General features: G+C 40.4%; 1 protein-coding gene across 1 annotated transcript in view; it reads right to left on the bottom strand.

Annotated features, from left to right (window-relative positions):
- The window catches only part of RAPH1 (Ras association (RalGDS/AF-6) and pleckstrin homology domains 1), a 110,366-nt gene that overhangs the window by 69,482 nt on the left and 14,884 nt on the right, over nt 1-26,000 (bottom strand). The window contains exon 2 of the mRNA XM_011992486.1: nt 598-717. Coding sequence (XP_011847876.1) covers nt 598-717 — 120 coding nt within the window. The remainder of the gene's footprint in view (nt 1-597; nt 718-26,000) is intronic.

The following is a 26,000-nucleotide window of genomic DNA, read 5'->3' as shown; positions in this document are numbered from 1 at the left end:
CTGGCTAACATGGTGAAACTCCATCTCTACTAAAAAATACAAAAAATTAGCCAGGCATGGTGGCACCTGTAGTCCCAGCCACTTGGGAGGCTGAGGCAGGAGAATGAAGTGAACCCAGGAGGCGGAGCTTGCAGTGAGCCAAGATCGCGCCACTGCTCTCCAGCCTGGGTGACAAAGTGAGACTCCATCTCGAGAAAAAAAGAAAATATTTACGTGGAAGGAAATTACTTATGTTGAAAATGTATTCAAATTTACTAAGGTAATAGGGTTTGCTAAAATTTAGACTTTTGAATTTCAGGCTTTAAAAGTTTTTAGCTAATCATCCCATATTTATGAAACATACATTAAGCAATCCCTCTAGATGAACAGAGCCTCCCTCACAAGTATTTTTTTTTTTAACATCCTTAAAATAACTATAGATTCTTAACATCTTCTGTTCTAGAATGACTTCATTTGCTTGTCAATACTTCGAACATTTCTTCCTTTCTGGCAATATTTTAAAATTTAACTTATATCCATATCCTCTTCTGCATATTAAACTTTTAACACAATGATGACTTCAAATCCTCAACCAGTTTTTCAAGCATTACGTCCAACCTGAGTGAGTTTGTCTAGTTCTCCAAGCCAGGCTCCAAACATTTTGTCCAGGTCTTGATCTTCCTTGTCACTGTCTTCTTCAGCACCATGATCAATTTCTTCATCTGATAGCTGCTCCATCTGAAATACAGACATTTGTGTAGAATGAATAGTAAGTTACAGGTTTAACTTGAAAAATTATGCCATATATGCTCTGATATATTATAAGCCTCTGGAGTCAAATCTTCAAAACTAGAAATTACATTCTAAAAGAAAATCTTAAGTCATTAATGCAGACAGTGTTGACAAGTGAGTAGAAACAAAGAATAAAGTTTCAATTTTTTTAGGAAACTGTAAAAGAAAAGCCAACAGTATCAAATTATGACCAGAATTACAACATTACTAAAAAAATTAACAGAGCACTCCTTTCAATCAGCAGAGGACATAAGAGTAGTATAGTTCTCTCCACTACTAGATCCTAGGACACCCAAACACCAAAAGGAAGCCATTTCAGAAGACTTTAATGGAAGAAGTTATTGTCCTGTTTATTCTATAAAAATCTGTTTAGATATCAATAGGTATCCCACAAAACCTGAGTCCAACAAGTATTTAAGAGAAAATTTGACAAAACAAAAATCTTAATCTAGTTTTGTTTCTATTCTACCTTCCTACCCTCACTTTCTATCCCATTTGTCTTCTTTCTCTACTTTACTTCCTCATCAGTTCCAACAAAACTCAAGAAGGAAACTGAATTGAAAACTTCTAAATCCAGGTCCAAATCCTGTATGTGGTGACTTTTCAAATATAAGTCCCTTGAAAGAAGAAATTATTTTCCTTCTTCCCATTAATAAAATAGCGTGACCGGGCACAGTGGCTCGCGCCTATAATCGCAGCACTTTGGGAGGCCAAGGCGGGTGGATCACCTGTGGTCAGGGGTTCGAAACCAGCCTGGCCAACATGGCAAAACACCATCTCTACTAAAGATACAAAATTGGACGGGCGTGGTGGTGCATGCCTGTAATCCCAGCTACTTGGGAGGCTGAGCCAGGAGACTCACTTGACCCTGGGAGGCAGAGGTTGCAGTGAGCCGAGAACATGCCACTGCACTCCCATCTGGGCAATGACTGAAACTCCGTCTCAAAAAATAAAATAAAATAAAAAATAAAATAAAATAAAATAGTGTGGTATCTGACGTGGAACTTGCACATTATTTTGCAAGGGAAGATGGGAAGAAAAATTACATAAAACAATGTAAGATCAATAACTGATTAATCTGATAAATATAAACATTACAACATTAAAGGCCCCGGGAAATCTTCAAATAAACATTAACTTTGCTTAACCAGTCAGCATATTCCAAAATTAAAATTAAACTCAGGCAGGCATGTTAGTATGAACTTGAAACAAATTAAATTTTTTTTTTTTTCAAGTTAGCAGATTATAACCCCTGGTTCACAAAGTTATGGTAGGTATTTTATGTTTCTTAACATCATAGTTACTAAAATCTGATAAAATGTTATTTCTGGAAAAAAACCCAGCATATTCTTAAGTTATTTGACCACAATCCCTTTTCCTTCAACTTCTGTCCCAGGGACACAATGAATATCATCACCATATGTTACATTAAATACTCTTGACTCACATTTCTAAAACACGAATTTTGTTATGGTAGATCTAGGCAATATTTGGAATATAGCCTGTCAGCTGGTTTAAGAAGTTCCTCCGAGATTATATAGTGCATGGGCATTCCATTAAAAAAGATACGCCTAATTTTTACGAGCTTGATATACATATGCCAGGGTATTAATGCGTCCCTTTCAAAATTCAAGTGTTGCCAATGTGATAGTATTAAGGGATGGGGCCTTTAGGCCATAAAGGCTCCTTCTTTATTAAAGGTATTAAGGATTTTATAAAAGAGATTTCATGAAGCACTGGGTTACCTTGTTCTTCTACTCTCCGCTATGCGAGAGCACATCTCGTGCCTCCCTGTGGAGGAAGCCAGCAACAAGCCCTCACCAGACACCAAATGTCAGTGCTTTAATCTTGCATTTCCCAGCCTCCAGAACAATAAGAAAATTAATTTCTGTTCTTTATATATTACCCAGTCTCGGGAATTTTATTGCAGCAGCACACACAGACTGATATCGTCAAAGCAGCAATCCACAAAATTATATCTGGGATCCTTAAAGATTAGAAGACAACATAAAGAATCTAATTATCTGACAAGGTATCATGAAGTTAAATTTTCAGTCTTATTTCACTATACAAACTTTTGCAGAAAGGGTCAAATAATGTTGCAAAATTAAACTGAACGTAGTTTTCAGATGCTGAAAATCAGATCATATCTCCTTTAATTACTTAAGGGAAATAATTTTCTAATTTTCCTAATACTGGGAAGAACAACAGCTAACCAATATCTCTAATAAATATATCTCTAATAGAAACTGATAATTTCCATTTCTTAATCTTTTATCACTGAAATCATATATAAACCAGGTCATTCTACCCTGGCAAGTGAAAAATAGATCTACCAATTTCCCAATTCATAAATCTGATTCTTAAAAAGATTTGGTTTTTATAATTTGTAACTATTATTTGTAAGATTTTATTCATTACTACATAATTGATAGGTCAATCTCAATAGAAACTTGGTATCAGAGTTCATTAAGCCATCTACCGATGAAAAACATAAAATGTTAGTGAAAAGAAAAACCTCGGCCGGGTGCAGCAGCCCACGCCTGTAATCCCAGCACTTTGGGAGGCTGAGGCGGGCGGATCACGAGGTCAGGGGATCGAGACCATGTTGGCTAACACGGTGAAACCCTGTCTCTACTAAAAGTACAAAAAAATTAGCCAGGTGTGGTGGCAGGTGCCTGTAGTCCCAGCTACTTGGAGGGCTGAGGTAGGAGAATGGGGTGAACCCGGGAGGCGGAGCTCGCAGTGAGCTGAGATCACGCCACTGCACTCCAGCCTGGGCAACTGAGCGAGACTCTGTCTCCAAAAAAAAAGAAAAGAAAAACCTCATCTGACCAGATGACTTAATTACTCAAATAGTTGCTAGTTTGAGAACACCAAGGAGCAGTAATAGCCAGTTTTCATAAAGAGGGTTAATAAGTAACATAATCTGGAACATACTTGCTTTTACTCCCTAATCTTTGAAACTAAACACACTGGAATAACCCAGAAAATATCTTAGGAGGAATTGTTTTGAGATAGTGATACTTATTCTTAGTTACATTTTATATTTCTTAAGTACATTTAAAACAACTGGGCCTGCAGCACTGTTGTCCAACAGATACCATTATGTCACTACTGGCAGAGATAGCAGCTTTAGTAACTTTAATGAGTATTTTAGGCAATAATACGCAAGGCACTGGGTTTATGGTGACTATATTCTCCATAGTAAAAATTTGGTCACATGATAGAATATTTAGATGACTCATCATCAGGAGAATCTGTGATGTATGAAAATGACACACACTAAGAGGAAGTTACAATCGGAGAGAACATTAGTCATAGCCCTCCATGAACCATTGTGATAGGTAGGTATTATATAATTCCCATTTTATAAATGAGGAAAGCTAATCAGAAAGGGTGGCAAGCTCCGTTCTTGGAGAAGGGCTTAGAGGACAGCACTCCAGGTCCAGTGTTTCAAACAACACCTCCAATTTCAGGCATCTTACAGATAGGGCTTCCATATTAGATATCATTTAAACCAAGAGTTCAAATTTTTAAAAATGATTTTAAAAAAGGTTTAAATCCTGGACTTCTGAGAACAGACTGTAACTGCCCATAAGAAAATGCCATACTGGGAAAAATAAAACAACAGGAAAACAACATTATAAGATAAATATAAAATAGTTCAAAATAAAGAAATAATTTAAATTACAATGGAGCCAAAGAGAACCACAGTCATGTGCTCATAATGATGTTTAGATCAATGACAGACTATTTATACAATGGTGGTCCCATAAGTATTTTTACTGTACCTTTTCTAAGTTTAGACACCATTGTATTGCAATTGTCTATAGTGCTCAGTACAGTAACATGCTGAAAGGTTGTAACCTAGGAGTAATAGGCTATACTCTATAGCCTAGGTGTGGAGTAGACTATACCACCTAGGTTTGTGTAAGTACGATTTATTATGCTGGCACAACAATGAAATTGCTTAATGAAGCATTTCTCAGAAAGTATCTTCATCATTAAATGACACATGACTGTACAGACTCTGCATCCAAAGCTAGTGTGTTTGAAACTGAGTTTTTTCCTACTATTCAAACAAGCTATTTGGGTTTTAAAAATCCCTTTAAAATTTTTCATTTATAGTTTTGTTTTTATCTAGACTACTACTGCAGACGTAAGGAAAATATCACTAGAGAACAATGACAGCAATGACAGAGAAACATAAAATTAACAGAAAGTTGAAGTATCTATTGAACATTAACCACTTATGTTACTTTTGCCAATTCTGTCCTATTTTCAATTTGTCATATGTGGACTAGTTAAAAAACAAAACAAAAAAAACAAAAACAAAACAAAACAAAAAAAACTGGCTGGGTGCAGTGGCTCACGCCTGTAATCCCAGCACTTTGGGAGGCCGGGGAGGATGGATCACCTGAGGTCAGGAGTTCAAGACTAGCATGGCCAAGAAGGTAAAACCCTGTCTCTAGAAAAATTAGCCAGGCATGGTGGTGGGCGCCTGTAAGACCAGCAACCTGGGAGGCCGAGGCAGGAGAATTGCTTAAACCCAGGAGGCAGAGGTTGCAGTGAGCCAAGATTGTGCCATTGCTCTCCAGCCCTAGCAATGAATGAAACTCCATCTCAAAGAAAAAAAAACTTAAGTAACTTACTCGGAGACTTTCCAAAAAGGACTTAGGTCCTATAACATTTCTTAAAGAATTCACAATCTAAAACACACTCTCCATTCTCTAAATGCTGACGTTGATGAATCTTATTCTCCAATTCCCCAATACAGCATAATTTCCATTAACCATACACATCAAATAAGGTGCCCCCAGACATTTGCTTATAGGCTCGGCATCATCTTAGGTCAGCAAATCTAGTAGGGAAATGCATTCCTGCTTGCCAATTCCTTGATCCACACCCTACCCATTCTAAAAATCGTTTGTATTATAATTGCTATATATCGCCAAATGAATCACAAGTCTAAACCTGAATTTTCCAAACATAATGCCCCTACTAGAAACAATGACATCAGAAAATAATCTAACAGTCAACTGTCCTTCCAATCAAAGGGAAGAAAAATGAAAGAAAAAAACTTATCAAAAAAAAAAAAAGTGGATTTAAAAATAGATAGCTTCTAACATAATGCTCTTCCTTAATGGTATCCAAATAGACCCAAGGAAACTAATAATGCATACTATAACAAATCCTATTAAATTATTCTATGATTATAGTATTAGGTACTTTGGGGGGAATATACAGAGGTTTCACTTAAATTCCATGCTCCATTATACATAAGGGAAACTATGTCCTGAAAGAGTAAATGTACCCTACTACAAATAAAGTTTACTCCCCAAAGCACAGATGTACTGAAGATAGAATAAAATCCAAAGTCATTCACAGACTGACAATGGCCTGTCCAATCCTAACCTTCAGGGACCTCTCTTACCACCCTCCCCTTTCCCTCCTCCCACTTCCAGCAACACTGTACTGCTTGCTGATCCTTGGAACAAAGACTTGCTCCAAACATCCACTACTACCCAGGTTCTTAACTATTGTATAATATTGTCTCTCCCTGAGATGAAATGAAGTAATGTGCCAAACTCAGGATATTTTTCTGCAGTAAAGTCAAAAGAACTTAATGAAAAACTAAATGGGGGGAGGGGGGCAAAGAAAAGAGTAATCAAGGATAATGCCTAGATTTCTGGTTTTAGTAAGTGGCGGTGATAACATCGACTAAGACTAGTGAGAAGCAAGTTGGGGGAAGAGGTGGATTCTGTTTTGAAGATAGAGTAGTGATGTCTAGCAATCATCCAACTACGAAAACTATGAGGAAAGGTTAAGACTCAACTGATAAGAAGGCTTAGTTTAATCTATTATTTTGAAACCATATTTATTACAGAAAAATCACAGAATACAGCTAACAATGATTTAACTAATATTTTTAAACTCATTTACATGTAGTTTATTCATGCAAAACAGAATAACGGAAGAATGATCTACTCCTTCTTATACAATGGTTGTTTTCATTTTACCAATAACAGTAAATAATTGTGCCCAATTATTACAGGTTAAAACTTGTATATAGTAAGCTCCACTACACATAATGAAGCTATCTATTTCAGTATTCTTTAGTATGAAACAATATTATTCCTGCTAAATTTTCCATGAAGTTATTTATTCAAGCCTATTTTCCCTATTAACCTTCCTCTCAGGAGATATTTTGGTTTACTATTCAATATCCTCATTGTAAAACAAAACAGTGATTATCAAGAAGGTTGAGCTTAGATTAGGGCTTTAAAATTTGGTTAAATACATTACATATAGGGCAATTATAAAGGGCAAAAGACAAGGTGTGTATTTGTGAGAATGTCATGAGATTGACTCAAAGAGAACTACAGTGGGACCTTGAAAGCCAAGCCTATTTTTTTTGCCCGAAGCAACTGGATTCTCATCTTTTTTTTTTTTTTTAAATGATGGGGTCACCCAGGCTGGAGTATAGTGGCACTAACACATCTCACTGAAGCCTGGACCTCCCAGGCTCAGGCAATTCTCCTGTCCTCAGCCCCCCAAGCAGCTGGGACTACAGGCATGCACAACCACACCTGGCTAATCTTTTGTACTTTTTTGTAGAGATGGGATTTCGCCAGGTTGCCTTGGCCTGATCTTGAACTCCTAAGCTCAGGCAATCCTCTGGCCTCGGCCTCCCAAAGTGCTGGGATTACAGGTGTGAGTCACTGCACCCTGCCAACAACTGGATTCTTAAGCATAGAAGTTAAAGGGTCAGGGGCAGAAATGGCATTTTATCAGAGAACATAACTGTGTATAAGAGTTTTTGCACGCCTGTAATCCCAGCACTTCGGGAGGCTGAGGCAGGCAGATCACCTGAGGCCAGGAGTTCAAGACCAGTCTGGCCAACATGGTGAAACCATACAAGGGTATAGAGACGTGAGAACGACATGTTAGAACTCAAGTGACTTAGCATTTCTGAAGCATAGGATGGGTGGTGTAGACTCATGGAAAATGAGGCTAGAGAGGAAGAAGGGGCAAAATCCTAAGCCATACCAAAAACTTTGGACTTTGTATCCCGTAGGGCAATGTTATTCCAATTGTGGTTTGTTGATGACCTGCATCAAAATTACCTGGGGTGCAAAAGTCAGTTTTTAAATGGCCCACTCAAGATCTACTGAACACTAATGTCAAGAGGATGGGGTATTTTCAACAAGTTACCCAGGGTATTGCTTATACCCACTTAAGTTTAACAAAGTATAAACAACTATGTTGTTTAATAATTACTGGGAGCTCTTACAAGACAATAAGTAATGCCATTTTGTGTAAAATTTTGTTAAAGGTAAATGTGGACTCCTTAAATGAGTACTAGAATGAGTACTCCTTAAAACCATAAGGAAATTAGGTACCATGAGGATCCATCATTAACACACCCCAATTACTCCTCTTCCATTACCATAGTCTCATGCTTCCTCTCACAGTTATTCACTTACAAATAAATTTTAGTTCTTTATTTCCTGTTATGTTTCAGTAACTTTCTCACAAAAATGGTTTTAGGAACACCTCCTATGCTGTTCTAACCTGAAAAAATAATTCTAAAGAAAAACATGCACTAGAGAAAGGGGCAGGAGGGAGACGAAGACTTCCATGTTCAAGGAGTACCCCCGACTGTGCAAGTTACAACTGTTGCAAAATAAAAGCAAGAGGAAGGAAATCTAAATCAAACCAGAGAAACAATAAGAAAAAAAAATGTTAAATTTAGTAAGGCACAAAAAGAGGAAGAGGACTCATCAAAAGGAGGAAGAGCAGAGAAGGAAAAGGAAAGAAGTAGGACAACTCATAATGTAAAATGGAAAGATAACTGTAGGGGATTAATCACTTATCAGATGGGGCAGTACCTGGTATGTTTGGTTTCTTTCTGTCATGACCTACAACTACACTTATTTTAAAACAGGACCTTTAGTTCTGCTGTGAATGAAGTGCTATTATTTATAAATTGCCAAATGGAAACTGGGAATTTAACAAACAGTCTGGGAAGTTTTAAAAATGAATTTACATGGCCAGGCATGGTGGCTCACGCCTGTAATCCTAGCACTCTGGAAGGTCAAGGCGGGCAGACTGCTCGAGCCCAGGAGTTTGAGACCAGCCTGGGCCACATGGCGAGACCTAATCTCTTTAAAAAGTAAGGATAATTTTATAGCTTTTGCTCTCAATTTATAAGGTAGATGAGTTTAAAAAAAAAAAAGGCAAAAGTTGCTTTTTATATATCCATCACTGAAGTTTCCTCTGTAGATTAGTGACCCTCAACAGAAAGGGCCTACAGAAAGGTTCTACTTAGGATCCAAACCTTCGAAAATACTCTGCGTACACAGCATCAAGCTAAGCATTATGCAGGAAAAACAAAAAAACAAAAAAACAAAAAACAAATTCCATAACTTCAAAGAACATTAATACTAACTGCAGGAGAGAGAACAGGGCTTACTGCAGCCTTGACCTTCTGGGCTCAAGCAGTCCTCCTGCCTCAGCCTCCCTGAGTAGCTGGGACGACAGATGCAAGATATCTTAACAAATTCTCCAGCAACAAAGTTCCTTTTGTAGACCAGTGCATGAAGCACATTTAAATGAAGTTACGGTCTCCTACCTGTTGAAAGGGACTAAGAAGGAAGTAATGTGCTATGCTCTTCAGAGGCTTCATAGAAGCAAGCGTGAGTTAACTAGCTACCAGGGAACTTGCATGGATGGCCTGGTTCTCAAGAGTGAGCTGACACCTGGAACTCAGTTTTGTAAAATTGCCACATGGAAGCAAACCTTCCTAATAGAAAGGTATGCTATTCTTGGGCCAGTCATGGTAAATTCTTCTTTACCCAGATGACAGAGAAGCACTAAGGAAGATGATTTACACACTTATGCCATCTCTTTGAGTTAAGCCTTCATTTCTGACAACCCAGGATATAACTAACACATCCACTTCATTATCATCTACATTAACTGTGAAGTAATTTAAGATCATATAATGAAGCATAAAAACAAACTAGAACTATTTTAACAGTTGGTAGAGATTGTAATGCCTAAGAACTATTAATCAAATTCAAAGGCAATTTTGTTTATGTTGTATTTATCAGGCACTTAAACGAACCCCTTAGAAAAAGAATTCCTGGCCAGGCACGGTAGCTTATGCCTGTAATCCCAGCACTTTGGGAGGCCGAGGTGGGCAGATCACAAGGTCAGGAGATGGAGATCATCCTGGCTAACACGATGAAACCTCGTCTCTACTAAAAATGCAAAAAATTAGCCCGGCATGGTGGCGGCCACCTATAGTCCCAGGTACTCAGGAGGCTGAGGCAGGAGAACGGCATGAACCTCAGAAGCAGAGCTTGCAGTGAGCCGAGATCACACCACTGCACTCCAGCCTAGATGAAAGAATTCCTAGGCTAAAAAATTAATTCTGTAAAAGAACTCCTTTTACAGAATGATGAACCAGGCTGGGCACAGTGGCTCACGCCTGTAATCCCAGCACTTTGGGAGGCCGAGGCAGGCGGATCACCTTAGGTCAGGAGTTTGAGACCAGCCTTACATGGTGAAACCCTGTCTTTACTAAAAATACAAAAATTAGCTGGACATAGTGGCTGGCGGGCGCCTGTAATCCCAGTTACGCGGGAGGCTGAGGCGGGAGAATCGTTTGAATCCGGGAGGCGGAGGTTGCAGTGAGCCGAGATCCGGCCATTGCACTCAAGCCTGGGCGACTGAGCGAGACTGTCTCAAAAACAAACAAACAAAAAACATTAAATATGAACCATATTTTAATGAGAATAAGCATAAGCATTCCTTTATTTACATTAGATTTTCATAATATGGGATATTCTTAATCTGTTCAACCCCAAATAGGAACTCCCTATCTGTATTAGTCTGTTTTCATGCTGCTGATAAAGACATACCAGAGACTGGAAAGAAAAAGAGGTTTAACTGGACTTACAGTTCCACATGGCTGGGGAGGCCTCAGAATCATGGCCATGGCAAGAGACAATGTGGAAGAAGTAAAAGTGGAAACCTGTAATAAACCCATCAGATCTCATGAACTTATTCACTATCAGATTAGCACAAGAAAGACCAGCCCCCATGATTCAATTACCTCCCCCGGGCCCCTCCCACAACACACAGGAATTCTGGGGGATACAATTCGAGATTTGGGTGGGGACACAGCCAAACCATATCATTCTGCCCTAGCCCCTCCAAATCTCATGTCCTCACATTTCAAAACCAATCATGCCTTCCCAACAGTCCCCCAAAGTCTTAACTAATTTCAGCATTAACCCAAAAGTCCACAGTCCGAAGTCCCATCTGAGACAAGGCAAGTCCCTTCTGCCTATGAGGCTGTAAAATCAAAAGCAAGCTAGTTACTTCCTAGATACAATGGGGGTACAGGTATTGGATAAATACAGCCATTCCACATGGGAGAACTTGGCCAAAACAAAGGGGTTACAGGGCCCATGAAAGTCCAAAATCCAGTGGGGCAGTCAAATTTTAAAGCTCCAAAATGATCTTCTCTGTCTCCAGATCTCACATGCTGGTCATGCTGATGCAAAGGGTGCGTTTCCCATGGTCTTGGGCAGCTCCATCCCTGTGGCTTTGCAGGGTACAGCCTCCCTCCTGGCTGCTTTCACGGGCCGGCATTGAGTGTCTGAGGCTTTTCCAGGTGCGCAGTGTAAGCTGTCTGTAGATCTACCACTCTGGGGTCTGGAGGATGACAGCCCTCTTCTCACAGCTCCACTAGGCAGGGCCCCCAGTAGGGACTCTGTGTGGGGGCTCCAACTCCACATTTCCCTTCTGTACTGCCCCAGCAGAGGTTCTCCATGAGAGTTCTGCCCCTGCAGCAAACTTTTGCCTAGGCATCCAGGCATTTCTTATTTATTTTATTTTTTATTTTTTTAATTTTTTTTTTGAGACGGAGTCTCGCTCTGCAGCCCAGGCTGGAGAGCAGCGACCGACCGGATCTCAGCTCACTGCAAGCTCCGCCTCCTGGGTTTACGCTATTCTCCTGCCTCAGCCTCCCGAGTAGCTGGGACTACAGGCGCCCGCCACGTCGCCCGGCTAGTTTTTTGTATTTTTTAGTAGAGACAGGGTTTCACCGTGTTAGCCAGGATGGTCTCGATCTCCTCACCTTGTGATCCGCCCATCTCGGCCTCCCAAAGTGCTGGGATTATAGGCTTGAGCCACCGCGCCCGGCCAGCATCCAGGCATTTCTATACATCTTCTGAAATGTAGGCGGAAGTTTCCAAACCTCAATTCTTGACTTCTGTGCACCCATAGGCTCAACACTACATGGAAGCTGCCAAGGCTTGGGGCTTCCATCCTCTGAAGCCACAGCTTGAGCTCTATGTTGGCCCCTTTCAGCCATGGCTGGAGTGGCTGGGACACAGGGTACCAAGTCCCTAGGCTGCACACAGCACAGGGACCCTGGGCCCAGCCTAGGGTGTATATGTGTTTGTAGGTATGTCCATTGAAAAAGCCTGGTGGCAATGACACCCCAGTAGTAATTAATTGGCACACTTAGTTCCCAGTTTTTGGTTTCAAAATACTGTATATACTCTACACAAAAAGTAACAGATACTTGGAGTAATTCCAGGGCTGGGCAGGGAAAGAAAAAAAAACAAGATGAGCCTCTAGAACATCATCTCATGAGGAAAAGTCCTCAATTAATGATAGGCACATGTCAAATGGACACAGGAACCAGCCTGAAGGCCCAGAGCAGGGGCCTAATCTGTGAAAAGATAAATATTGAAATAAATTATGATAGAAACAAATTATAATCCACTGAACAAAATCCATGTATTTATTCTTTGAGATGAACATCCATTCTTGGTTGCCCAGGCTGGAGTACAATGGCACAATCTCAACTCACTGCAACCTCCACCTCCCAGGTTCAAGCGATTCTCCTGCCCCAGACTCCCAAGCAACTGGGATTATAGGCGCCTGCCACCACACCCGGCTAATTTTTTTTATTTTTAGTAGAGACAGGGTTTCACCATGTTGACTAGGCTGGTCTTGAACCCCTGACCTCGGGTGCTAAGTCCACCTCAGCCTCCCAAAGTGCTGGGATTATAGGCATGCGCCACCGCGCCTGGCCATAAAATCCATATTGAATTAAATAAAATATACACAGTAAGGAAGAAAGCTCTTCTTTACTATAGAATGCCAAATAATTAATGTAGATGAAATGACCAAAAAAAAAAAAAATTACCATTTTGCAATCACTGTTATAATTAAGTTTAAAAAAAATCAAGGCAAGAATCATCAATAGAGGCTAAAACTAATAGTGAAAATTTGATGACATATACTCTCAAAATATCTCCCCACAAATTACTGTCAAGACAACCTTAACCAAGTGACCAAAATATCATCACTACAGAGTCAAACCAATATCAGAGGGTTCCAGTTATAATGCATTGGGAAGGGTACAACATCATTCTGCAGTATTCCTGCAAAAAATGCAGTAACTGAATCAAATCATAAGAGACATTTGACAAAATAATTGGCCAACACTTTTCAATAATGTGATGGCCAAGAAACAAAGAAAAGCTAAGGAAATGTTCCATATTCAATGGAACTTAAAGAGACATGACAACTAAACACAATGCTTGAACCTGGACTGGATCTTAGATCCAGGGAAAATATCCAAACATAGCCATAAGGACAATGTTGGAACAGTCCACAAAATATGACTGTGGATTACATCACAGTATTGAATCAATGTTACATTTCCAGATTTTGATAACAGTACTGCAGTGACATAAGAGAACATCTTTGATCTTAAGAAATATACACTGGGGCCGGGCACCGTGGCTCACGCCTGTAATCCCAGCATTTTAGGAGGCTGAAGCAGGCGGATCACGAGGTCAGGAGATCTAGACCATCCTGGCTAACATGGTGAAACTCCGTCTCTACTAAAAAAAAAAATAAAAATAAAAATTAGCCGGGCATGGTGGCAGGCGCCTGTAGTCCCAGATACTCGGGAGGCTGAGGCAGGAGAATGGCATTAACCCCGGAGGCAGAGCTTGCAGTGAGTTGAGACAGCGCCACTGCACTCCAGCCTGGGGACAGAGCGAGACTCCGTTTCAAAAAAAAAAAAAAAAAAAAAAAAAAGAAATATACACTGGGGTTCACAGGCATGCACCACCACACCTGGCTAATTTTGTATTTTTAGTAGAGACAGGGTTTCTCTATGCTGGTCAGACTGGTCTCGAACTCCCAACCTCAGGTGATCCGCCCACCTCAGCCTCCCAAAGTGCTGGAATTACAGGCATGAGCCACCACGCCTGGCCTGGAGGTTGTTTATATTTTTCTTACAACTTTTCTGTACGTTTGAAATTACGGTTGTCCCTTGACACCAGGGGGACTGGTTCCAGGACCTCCACCTATACCCAAATCGTGCACACTCAAGTCCAGTAAACCCTCCATATACGTTTCACATCACAACGATCCACGTTTGGTTGAAAAAAAAATCTGCATATAAGCAGACCCACACAGTTCAAACCTGTGTTGTTCAAGTGTCAACAGTGTATCAAAATAAATTAAGAGAGAGAGAGATGAAGGAGGAGAGATAAAAAGAAAAAACAGTCTTTGGCCAGGCGCGATGGCTCACGCCTGTAATCCCAGCACTTTGGGAAGGCCCAGGCGGACGGATCACGAGGTCAGGCGATCGAGACCATCCTGGCTAACAAGGTGACACCCCGTCTCTACTAAAAATACAAAAATTAGCCAAGTGTGGTGGCAGGCGCCTGTAGTCCCAGCTACTCGGGAGGGCTGAGGCAGGAGAATGGCGTGAACCCGGGAAGCAGAGCTTGCAGTGAGCCAAGATCGCGCCACTGCACTCCAGCCTGGGCAACAGAGCGAGACTCCATCTCAAAACAAAAAAAAAAAGAAAAAACAGTTTTTACCCTCAGAAAACTATAATTAGGAAAAGTGCTATAACAAACAGATGATCTAAATTTCAGAAATAAATTTAAGGAAAAGGAGAAAAAGATAAGGTATAAAACACTTTTACAAAATAATACATTTAGTCTAAGGACACTGAAAAATAATTGTGTATTTCTCCAAAATATGGTTTTTATTATGAATGCATATGTTCCCTTTCCTAAAGTATATTTGTCTTGCTTACTCAGTTAACCTTTTTAGCTTATTTATAAAAATTTAGCATCTAAGAAAAATATTTACTTATCAGACATCCCTTCACAGATGCAAAAAAATTCACTTCTAACCTTTAGATTCAAAAACACATTTTTTTTTTTTTTTTAAAGATAAAAGAGTCTCACTCTGTCACTCAGGCTAGAGTGCAGTGGCACAATCTCGGCTCACTGCAACCTCTGCCTCCCAGGTTCAAGTGATTCTTGTGCCTCAGCCTCCTGAGTAGCTGGGATTACAGGTGTGTGCCACCACACCTGACTGATTTTTGTATTTTTAGTAGAGACAGGGTTTTGCCATGTTGGTCTCAAACCCCTGGCCTCAACGGATCCAAGCACTTTGGCCTCCCAAAGTGCCTGGATTACAGGTGTGAGCCACCACACCCGGCCCTAAAAAAATAAGTAATTTTTTAAAAAGTTCTTTAACATTACAAGTAGGTCAGAAAAAAATCAGAATTCGGTTCCAAATCCAAAGCTAGTATTTACTTAAATTGAAATGCTTACACTAAATACAGACTTCAAGATGGGTCTTTTTAAAGATGTTCTCATTATTAAAACTGTTACTTTTGTTACTGTCAGAACAAAAGGAGAAAACAGTAAAACACTTCCATTTTGCATTATTCGTTAACATATCTCCTGACCTCTTCCCAACATCCAGATAGTAGGTACTACTAGAGTTGATCAAATATCCCCCACTGATACAGTTTGGATATGTGTCCCTGCAAATCTCATATCAAATAGTAATCCCTAATGTTGGAGGTGGGGCCTGGTGGGAGGTGATTGAATCATGCAGATGGTTTCTCATGAATGGTTTAATACCATCCTCTTGGTGCTGTCCTCCCAATAGTGAGTTCTTGTGAGATGTGGTCATTTAAAAGTGTGTGGCACCTCCCCCCTACTCTTGCTCCTGCTCTGGCCATGTCACCTGCCTTGTTCCCCCTTCACCTTCTACCCTGATTGTATAAGCTTCCTGAGGCCTCCCTAGAAGCCAATCAGATGCCAGCATCATGCTTCCTGTATAGCCTGCAGAACCGTGAGCCAATTAAACCTCTTTTCTTTATAATTTATCCAGTCTCAGGTATTTCTTTATAGTAATATGAGAATGGCCGAATACAATCAAAAAAGCTTCAAGATGTCTGCTTTCTGTTTCTATCTCATAAATGTAAAATTCCTAGGAAACACATTTTACCACTCATTACTGATAGAAGACACATTTAATACTGTCAGGGCCTGCCTGTAATCCCAGCTGCTCAGGAGGCTGAGGCAGGAAAATCGCTTGAACCTGGGAGGCGGAGGTTGCAGTGAGCTGAGGTCGTGCCACTGCACTCCAGCCTGGGTGACAGAGTGAGACTCCGACTGGAAATAAATAAAATAAATAAATAAATAAAGTTTTAGGACAGGCAAAACTGAGCCACAGTGATAGAAATCAGAACAGAGGTTGCCCCGGGAAAGAGGGTGGGAGATGAGAGATAGCAAAGGGGCTGGAGGAAACATACAATCAAGCAAACCATCAAAATAAAAGTCACACTGCTAAACTAATTATCACAGAGCAATTCATCAGTGTTGGTGCCAGGAGGTTTAACTATTTTTCCAATTCCGTGCCTTCTTTTCCTATCTATGACCACTATCTTGGTTCAGATCTATGTTATATTATTCTCAGATTATTCTAGCAACTTCCTAACTGACCTCTCTTCTTTAATACATCACTGTCAGACTAATCTTTCTTAAAGACTCTTTTCACGTTGTGAGTTTGCTCAAACACCCAAAACAGTTCTCCATGACATTCTGAATTAAGTATAAACTTTGCATCAAATGACTTTAGATTCTCTCTGACCCGGCCTTGATGTAAATTTTCAACCATATTCTCCAAATATAAGCCATGCTTTCTCAATTTGACTTTTTAATTTTCAACCTGACTGCAACATTTCAACCTGTCAAAAAAAAGTCACAGAAAGCATTTCCGCCTCCCCAAGATACCATTAAAATGACAATAAACAATTTCAAAAACGAATAAACTTGTAAGGACATGGAAACAGGAGATGGCAAAGGCATTAACAGACCAGAGATTCTGGCAAATTTCTGGAAGACAAAAACAGGTAGAATCACACAAGCAGATGAACCAAAACAGCAGAAGGCACTGCTCAGAGCAAGCGTTTTCCCTTAACGTTTGTTTACCAGATATGGTGTAAGTACATACCACAAGCCAAACACTCACTGTTCTAGGAGTTCAGGATACAACTATAAATATTACAGTCAGGGACCTGCTGACATTGAACTTACATTCGAGTAATAGGAGAGAAATATAAAACAACAAAAAAGACAGTGACAAGTGTTGGGATAATTAAACTAGGGTGTGGAGCGTGACCAGGTGGCTGCTTTAGCTTTTATCAACAGAGAAAGCCTGAGTTGTGATATTTCAGCTGAGATATTAATGTACTAATGACAAGAAAGAATCAGACATGCAAAGATCAGAGAGAAGAGCACTTCAGGTAGAGAGGGTACAGATTTGGCAAGGGACAGATCATGCAAGGATTTGTAAACTGAGAAAAAGAGTTTCGATTTTATACTAAAGAAGTCCTTAGCCGGGCGCGGTGGCTCATGCCTGTAATCCTAGCACTGTGGGAGGCTGAGGTGGGTGGATCACCTGAGGTCAGGAGTTCGAGACCAGCCTGGCCAACATCATGAAACCCTATCTCTACTAAAAATACAAAAATTAGCCGGGCATGGTGGCACATGCCTGTAGTCCCAGCTACTGGGGAGCCTGAGACAGGAGAATTGCTTGAACCCGGGAGGCAGAGGTTGCAGTGAGTCGAGATCGTGCCACTGCATTCCAGCCTGGGCAACAGAGCAAGACTCCATCTTGTGGGGGTGAGGGGTGGGGGGGAGTCCTCTTGAGGGTAATAGGAAGTAACCCCTTACCAAAAGCTGTAGTAGAGGTAGGGACCATTCGTAAAGAAGCCAGAGGATTAAGATAATAGAAATGGGAAAAAGGATGCTCTGCAGGACAGCAGAGTATTCTTCAGGGTGGCATCCCCAGGCAATTAAGACATTTTCTTCCAGGGTCACTGAAACTAGAAAAACTCTCGCGCCTGGGATGCAAACTCAAATGCCTGCAGGGGTCAGGCAGCCAATATACATACTGGTGGTATGTTAGATATAAACCAACAGGGAGTGGTGAGGTCTGAGAACTGTGACAGCACACCTCAGCTAAAAACACTAGATTTTTTTTTTTTTTAAGTTTATTCTGGAATTAGATAGTGGTGAAGGTTGAAAGACCTTGTGAATGTAATAAAACTCACTGAGTGTACACTTTAAAAGTGTAAATGTTTGGGAGGGTGAGGCAGCGGGATTGCTTGAGCCCAGGAGTTCAAAACCAGCCTGGGCAACATAGCGAGACTCTGTCTGTATTAAAAAATAAATTTAAAAAAAGAGTAAATATTATGTATTGTATCTCAATTTAAAAAAAACTAAAAGTGCTGTGCTAGTTAAACAAGAGAAGAGTTAGATACCACTTCCTCTGAGAAGCCCATGAACTTTGTACCTCTCTATGGCATTTAGAGCTAATCAGCTTTGTATTATGTGGTGGTTATTTGTGCACTTGCCTTATCTCCCTCCACACCCAACTAGATTGCAAGCTGTGGAAAGAGAGAGACCATATTGTTCTCATTTTTCACCCCAGAGCAACTACTACAGAAATATATTCTTTCTTGATGCAAATTTCAACTTTTTTTCTGCCAAATATTTCTAATTTAAGATAACTCAAAGCTAAAGGTACATTTCTTTAAAAAAAAAAAAAGTGGCCAATTTATCTGGTTCTAGTTTAAAGAAATATTAATCAAAAGAAACCAACACATTCCAAAATTAATTTCCTATAGATAGAGGAATGGTTAGGAAAAAACAGAAAATTTTGCAATGCACTTTAGCTTCAGTAGAATATTTTAATAATATCTCTATAAGACTATTTCAAGGCATATGATTTGATTCAATAGCTGTGTTAATGACTCTGTGGTAAAAATTAACAAATGACTATTAGTAAGGGGGTTCTTGCACCTGACAGAAACCCAACTCAAACTAGTTCTAACAAGGAAACTATTCAAAGTATAATTATCAGTACATTTGTCAAAATGTCTGTCCTCTCAACTTCCATCTCCCTTTCTCTTCCCTTCCAGGGTTTCATTCCAAAATTCTCTACCTTCTTTACATTTCCATTTTCCATGTCTTTGCTGTTTCCCCACTTTAACCCACGAGCTCTCTTTCGCTATCCCTTAAAAAAGCTACTCCCAATTCCTACATATGAAAAACCAAAATCCACACAGTGGCTAAAAGAGACTCTAAGAATTGGCTGGACACAGTGGTTCAGGCCTGTAATCCTAGCACTTTGGGAGGCAGAGGTGGGAGGATCACAAGGTCAAGAGATTGAGACCACCCTGGCCAGTATGGTAAAACTCTGTCTCTACTGAAAATACAAAAAAAATTAGCTGGGTGTGGTGGCATGCACCTATAGTCCCAGTTACTTGGGAGACTGAGGCAGGATATTCACTTGAACCCGGTAGGCAGAGGTTGCAGTGAGCCAAGATCGGGCCAATGCACTCCAGCCTGGTGACAGAGAGAGACTCCATCTCAAAAAAAAAAACAAAAAAGAATTAAACAGAATATGGGCCGGGGTGGTGGCTCACACCTATAATCCCAACATTTTGGGAGGCCCAGGCAGGCGGACCACTTGAGGTTGGAAGTTCGAGCCTAGCCTGGTCAACATGACGAAACCCCATCTCTACTAAAAATATAAAAATTAGCCCGGTGGGGTGGTGCACACCTGTGGTCCCACCTACTCGGGAGGCTGACGCAGGAGAACTGCCTGAACCTGGGAGGGAGAGATTGCAGTGAGTCAAGAGTGTGCTACTGCACTCCAGCCTGGGCGACAGAGTGAGACTGTCTCAAAAAAAAAAAAAAAAAAAAAAAAAAAAAACCCAAAAAACAAAAAACAAACAAATTCTCCCTCCATGTTTGTATGCCTTAACATTTTGTTCCACCAGGAGTAAGAAATCCAACCAGAGATGGATCATTATTCCTGACATTAATGAGACACAAATGGAGATAGAATTTAACAGTAAAAAATTGCCTTGGGTGACAATAACAGTACTAAAAAAGTTACTGAAATTTTTGGAATGAGTTTGTTGGGTATTTAAACAACACATGCTAAATATACCTTAACTTTTTCTTTTTTCTTTTTTTTGAGACGGACTCTTGCTCTGTCGTCCAGGCTGGAGTACTGATCTCAGCTCACTGCCACCTCCGCCTCCCAGCTTCAAGCGATTCTTCTGCCTCAGCCTCCTGAGTAGCTGGGATTACAGGCGCATGCCACCATGCCCAGCTAATTTTTTGTAGAGACTGGGTTCACTGTGTTAGCCAGGATGGTCTCGATCTCCTGACGTTGTGATCTGCCCACCTCGGTCTCCCAAAGTGCTGGGATTACAGGCGTGAGCCACTGCGCTCGGCCATCCCTTAACATTTTAACACAAATTCTGGTTTATAAGAAATCTCAAATAGGTAAAACTTTCATGTTTATGTCCTAAGTTTGAATGAGTAAAAACAGACTTTCATTATCTTATACAACTGAAAAGGTTAGTTTAATAAACAGTTTGCCAGATCTCCCTAGTTATTATCTAGAACTAAACAAGGAGTCAGGAGACTTGAAATTCTTGTCCTAATTCTGCCACTAACTAGCTAGAACTTTGTGTTAAATCATTTAAACCCTTAGCCCTCATTTTCTTAATCTGCAGAAAAATGGGGGGTGGGAAAAGATGAACTAGTTGATACCAAAGATTTCCTCCACTCCTTCAACCCATTCTATTTTTGTCTGAATTTCTACTATTTAATTACTGACTTTACTCTCAATTTCTTCCTATTTATCAGTCTTTTCTCTCCAATCTTTTTTTCTGTTTTTTTTGAGACGGAGTGTCGCCCTGTCACCCAGGCTGAAATGCAGTGGGGCATGATCTCGGCTCACTGCAAGCTCCACCTCCCGGGTTCACGCCATTCTCCTGCCTCAGCCTCCTGAGTAGCTGGGACTACAGTCCACCACATCATGCCCCGCCCAAGACTCTATTTCAAAAAAAAAAAAAGAAAAAAGGCCAGGTGCGATGGCTGACACCTGTAATCCCAGCACTTTGGGAGACTAGGGCAGATCACTTGAGGTCAGGAGTTCGAGTCCAGCTGGCCAACATTGTGAAACCCTGTCTCTACTAAAAATACAAAAATTAGCCGGGCGTGGTGGCGGGTGTCTATAATCCCAGCTACTCGGGAGGCTGAGGCAGGAGAATCGCTTGAGCCTGGGAGGCAGAGGTTGCAGTGAGCTGAGATCACACCACTGCACTGCAGCCCAGGAGAAAGAGTGAGACTCAGTCTCAAAAAACAAACAAACAAACATAGAGTCTCCCTCTGTCACCCAGGCTGGACTGCAATGGGGTGATCTCAGCTCACTGCAGCCTCCACCTCCCAGGTTCAAGTGATTCTCCTGCCTGAGCCTCCAGAGTAGCTGGGATTACAGGCGCGCCACCACATCCAGCTAATTTTTGTATTTTTAATACAGACAGGGTTTCAACATGTTGGTCACGCTGGTCTCAAACTCCTGGCCTCAAGTATCACCTGCCTTGGCCTCCCAAAGTGCTGGGATTGCAGGCATGAGCCACCACACCTGGCCCTCTCTCCAATCTTAATTCCAGAGTAAGGTATCTGCTGCCAGCTACTCTTTACTCACACTACTTAAGGGGAGGGAGCAGTTTAGGGAGCCAGCTTTCCCACCTTCACAGTCCAAAGCCAGCCACAGCTATCTCTGCTCTGCCCTAGTTCAAATGAAGTCTCAGGAGTTTAGAAATTGTCTGAGGTGCTTTGGCTTCTAATTTAACACTTTAAGGGTTTTTTTTTTTTTCTCTTGATGTATTCATTTGTTTGAATAGTTAACATGGCCATGGTTATGAGAGAGAATAAAATTCAACTTAAGTGTACAACAAAATATGGATTCCAGGAAGCTTAGAGGGTGGCTACCAGTGAGACAATGAGCAATATCCCCTGAGGGTGGGCAGCATGTTGCGAATCTAAAATTTGTGGGTTTTTTTTTTTTTTTTGAGATGGAGTCTCGCTCTGTAGCCCAGGCTGGAGTGCAGTGGCAGGATCTCGGCTCACTGCAAGCTCCCCCTCCCGGGTTCACGCCATTCTCCTGTCTCAGCCTCCCAAGTAGCTGGAAATACAGGCGCCTGCCACCATGTCCGGCTAATTTTTTGTATTTTTAGTAGAGACGAGGTTTCACTGTGTTAGCCAGGATGGTCTCAATCTCCTGACCTCGTGATCCGCCCGGCTTGGCCTCCCAAAGTGCTGGGCTTACAGGCGTGAGCCACTGCGCCTGGCCAAATTTCTTTTTCATTTAACAATCTTAAAAATCCACATCAATTCCAAATTCTGCCTCATATAATACCAATAAGAATAGAAAAAGTGTTTAAAACTAAGTAAAACTAAAGCTTCAGAATAATGCTGCCATATTAATTATGTGGTTTTGCATTCCCAATCTCTCCCTCTCAATCCCCAACCCTGTGTGCATGTGTACATACACTTTGAGGGGACCTAAGGGTACAATACTCCAGTTTTGCAAAGTAGGAAAGTAGATGGTATCATCTCCATCCTATGATAATGAGGAAACTAACGTTCACAGTCTCAGATAATATATTAAAAATATTTTATAGGCTACTTATAATTATCTTTTGTATTAACCTCTCAATAAAATTTAAGCAAAACTTTTAAAATCTGTAATTTAACTAATCTACAATAAAGAAACCATTAACAGTGCATACCACTGCAAGTTCTGTCTGACGGCATGCTGTGTAAAAAGAGAAGGGGGTTTTCAAAATATCAGCGATTCTAATCTTGCCACATTGGCTAGAACTAATAATGGTCAGGCAGTGTCAAGTTTAGTGCCCTGTTTTTGATCATAGCTAAAATGTTCACATGAATGGCTTCATATCCATAAAATGCTCAAATGACATTCTGGTGGAATGACTGTATCATTCCACAGATGGCTAAATTGGCAGAAGGGCTAAGCTGGTGTCTTTTATTTTATCACTGTTTGGTATGCATTGCTAGTTAAAGAAAATGAACTTCATTCTGTTAAGAACTGGGGCTGTCTGGTTATTAGACCACTTGAGTTGGAATCTCAACTCAAACAGTGAGTAGTTCCATTAACTTAACCTACAGAGGAACAAACATATAAATTATATCCAACTTCTCAGAAACCACGCAAGCAAGACAGTGGAGTGACACATTCAAAGTGCTGAGAGAAACCAACCAATCTAGAATTCTGTACCTGGCAAAATCACCCTTCAAAAGTGAAGGAGAAATACTTTCTCAGACAAACAATAACTGAAGGAATTTGTTGCCAGTAGAAGTGCTTGCAATAAATATTAAAAGAAGTACATTAGAAAGAAGGAAAATGATATAGTTAAGACACTCAAACTGGCATAAAGGAAGAGCATCAAAGTAGAAATCAGGGAAGGTATAACTTCTACTCTTCTTAATTGATCTGAAGATAATAGTTTGTTCAAAGTAACAATGGCAACGATATATGTGATTAGGTAAGCTTATGTATAGATAATATGTATATATGCTTAAGTATGCTTACATATAAGTGAATTACAGCAATGGTTCAAGAGACGGGGGAGGGAGGAATTCATATTTTGTTATAAGGTACTCACATTACGCCCATGAAGCAGTACAGTATTATCTGAAAGTGGACTTCAATTAGTTGTAAATGTAAATTGCAAAGTCTTGGGTGACCGCTTCAAAAAAAGTAAGAGAAATACAACTGATACACTAAGAAAGGAGAGAAAATTGAATCATATAAAATGCTCAGTTAAAAGGCAGAAAAAGAGTAAATACAAAATGGAATCAAAAAACAAGGGCAAGAAATAGCAAATGGTAATAAATATGGCAGATATTAATCCAATTATATTAATAATCACTGTGAACATCAACAGTCTAAATGCATCGATTAAAAGAGATTTTTGTTGGCCGGGCATGATGGCTCACGCCTGTAATCCCAGCACTTTGGGAGGCCAAGGCAGGCAGATCACGAGGTTAGGAGATCAAGACCATCCTGGCTAACATGGTGAAACCTGTCTCTACTAAAAATACAAAAAAAAATTAGCCGGGCGTGGTGGCAGGCACCTGTAGTCCCAGCTTCTCGGGAGGCTGAGGCAGGAGAATGGCATGAACCCAGGAGGCGGAGCTTGCAGGGAGCCAAGATTGTGCCACTGCACTCCAGCCTGGGCGACAGAGTGAGATACTCTGTCTCCGGAAAAAAAAAAGGAAAAAAGAAAGAAAAAATTTTTGTCAAAGCAGATCAAAAGAGAAGCCCCAACTCAGTTGTCTGCAAGAAACCCACTTTAATATAGACACATAGAGATGAAAAGTAAACCAATAGAGAAAAATATGCCATCCTAACACTAATCAAAAGAAAGCAAGAGGAGCTAACTTAATTTCAGACACAGTGGACTTTAAAGCAAGAAAAATTATTAGGGATAAAGAAGGATATCACATAACGATAAAGGGTCAAGTCTCCAAGATGACATTACATCCTGAATGCATACGTGCCTAATAACAGAGCATCAAACACTGCGAGGCAAAAAAAAAAGACTGCAAAGAAAGAAATGAATCCACTATCATAGCTGGAGACTTGAATAACCCTCTGTCAGAAATGGGCAGATTCAGCAGCCAAAAAATCAGTAAAGATATAGCTGAACTCAACAACACCATCAATCACCTGGATATAACTGACATCTACGAGCTAATTCATCCAAGAACAGAACACGTATCATTCTCAAGCTCACACTGAACATACTCCAAGACAGATCACATTCTGGACCATAAAACACACCATTAACAAATGTAAAAGAACAGAAACCATATATAATGTCTGCTCTCAGAGAACAATGTAACTAAACTAGAAATCAGTAACAAACATAATTGGAAAAAAATATCAAAATACATGAGATTACACAACACCCTCTTAAATAACACCTGGGTCAAAGAAGAAATCTCAAAAGAAATTTTAAAAATACTTTAAACAAAATGAAAATGAAAACACAATTTACCAAGTTTGTAGGATGCAACAAAAGCAATGCTTAGAGGGAAATTTATAGCATAGAATGTCTGCATTAGAAAAGAGGACCTAAAATCAACAATCTAAGTTTCCACCTTAGAAATCTAGAACAACAAGAGTGAATTAAATCCTAAATAAGCAGAAGAAATAAGAATCTGAGCAGAAATCAATGAAACCAAAGATGGGAAATCAAGGAGAAAAATAAAAACCAAAGCTGGTTCTTAAAAAAATAAAATTTAATTTAAAAAAATCAATAAAATTGATAAGCTTCTAGGTAGCTTAACTAAGAAAAGAAAAAGAACACAAATTACCAATATCAGAAATGAAAGAGGGGACATCACTACAGATCTTACAGACATTAAAAGGAAAATAAAAGAACAGTATAAGGCCAAGCACAGTGGTGCACACTTGTAGTCCCAACACTTTGAGAGGACAAGGTAGGCAGACCACTTGAGGTCAGGAGTTTGAGACCAGCTTGGCCAACCTGGTGAAACCCCATCTCTACTAAAAAAATACAAAAATTAGCCAGGTGTGGTGGTGCGCACCTGTAATCCCAGCTATTTGGGAGGCTGAGGCATGAGAATTGCTTGAATCTAGGAGGTGGAGGTTGCAGTGAGCCAAGATTGCACCACTGCACTCCATCCTGGGCAACAGAGTGAGACACCATCTCAAAAACAACAACAACAACAACAACAACAACAAACTACTATAGGCCAGGTGTGGTGGCTCACAACTACAATCCTAGTGCTTTGAGAGGCCAAGCAGGAGGATTGCTTGAGGCCAGGAGTTCAAGACCAGCCTGAGTAACATAGCAGGACCCCTTCTCCACAAAAAAATTTAAAAATTAGCTGAGGCCGGGCACGGTGGCTCAAGTCTGTAATCCCAGCACTTTGGGAGGCCGAGACGGG

This window comes from Mandrillus leucophaeus, unplaced genomic scaffold (genome assembly GCF_000951045.1).
Source record: "Mandrillus leucophaeus isolate KB7577 unplaced genomic scaffold, Mleu.le_1.0 Scaffold411, whole genome shotgun sequence".
Lineage (NCBI taxonomy): Eukaryota > Metazoa > Chordata > Mammalia > Primates > Cercopithecidae > Mandrillus > Mandrillus leucophaeus.
This window is presented reverse-complemented; position numbering and strand designations above follow the sequence as displayed.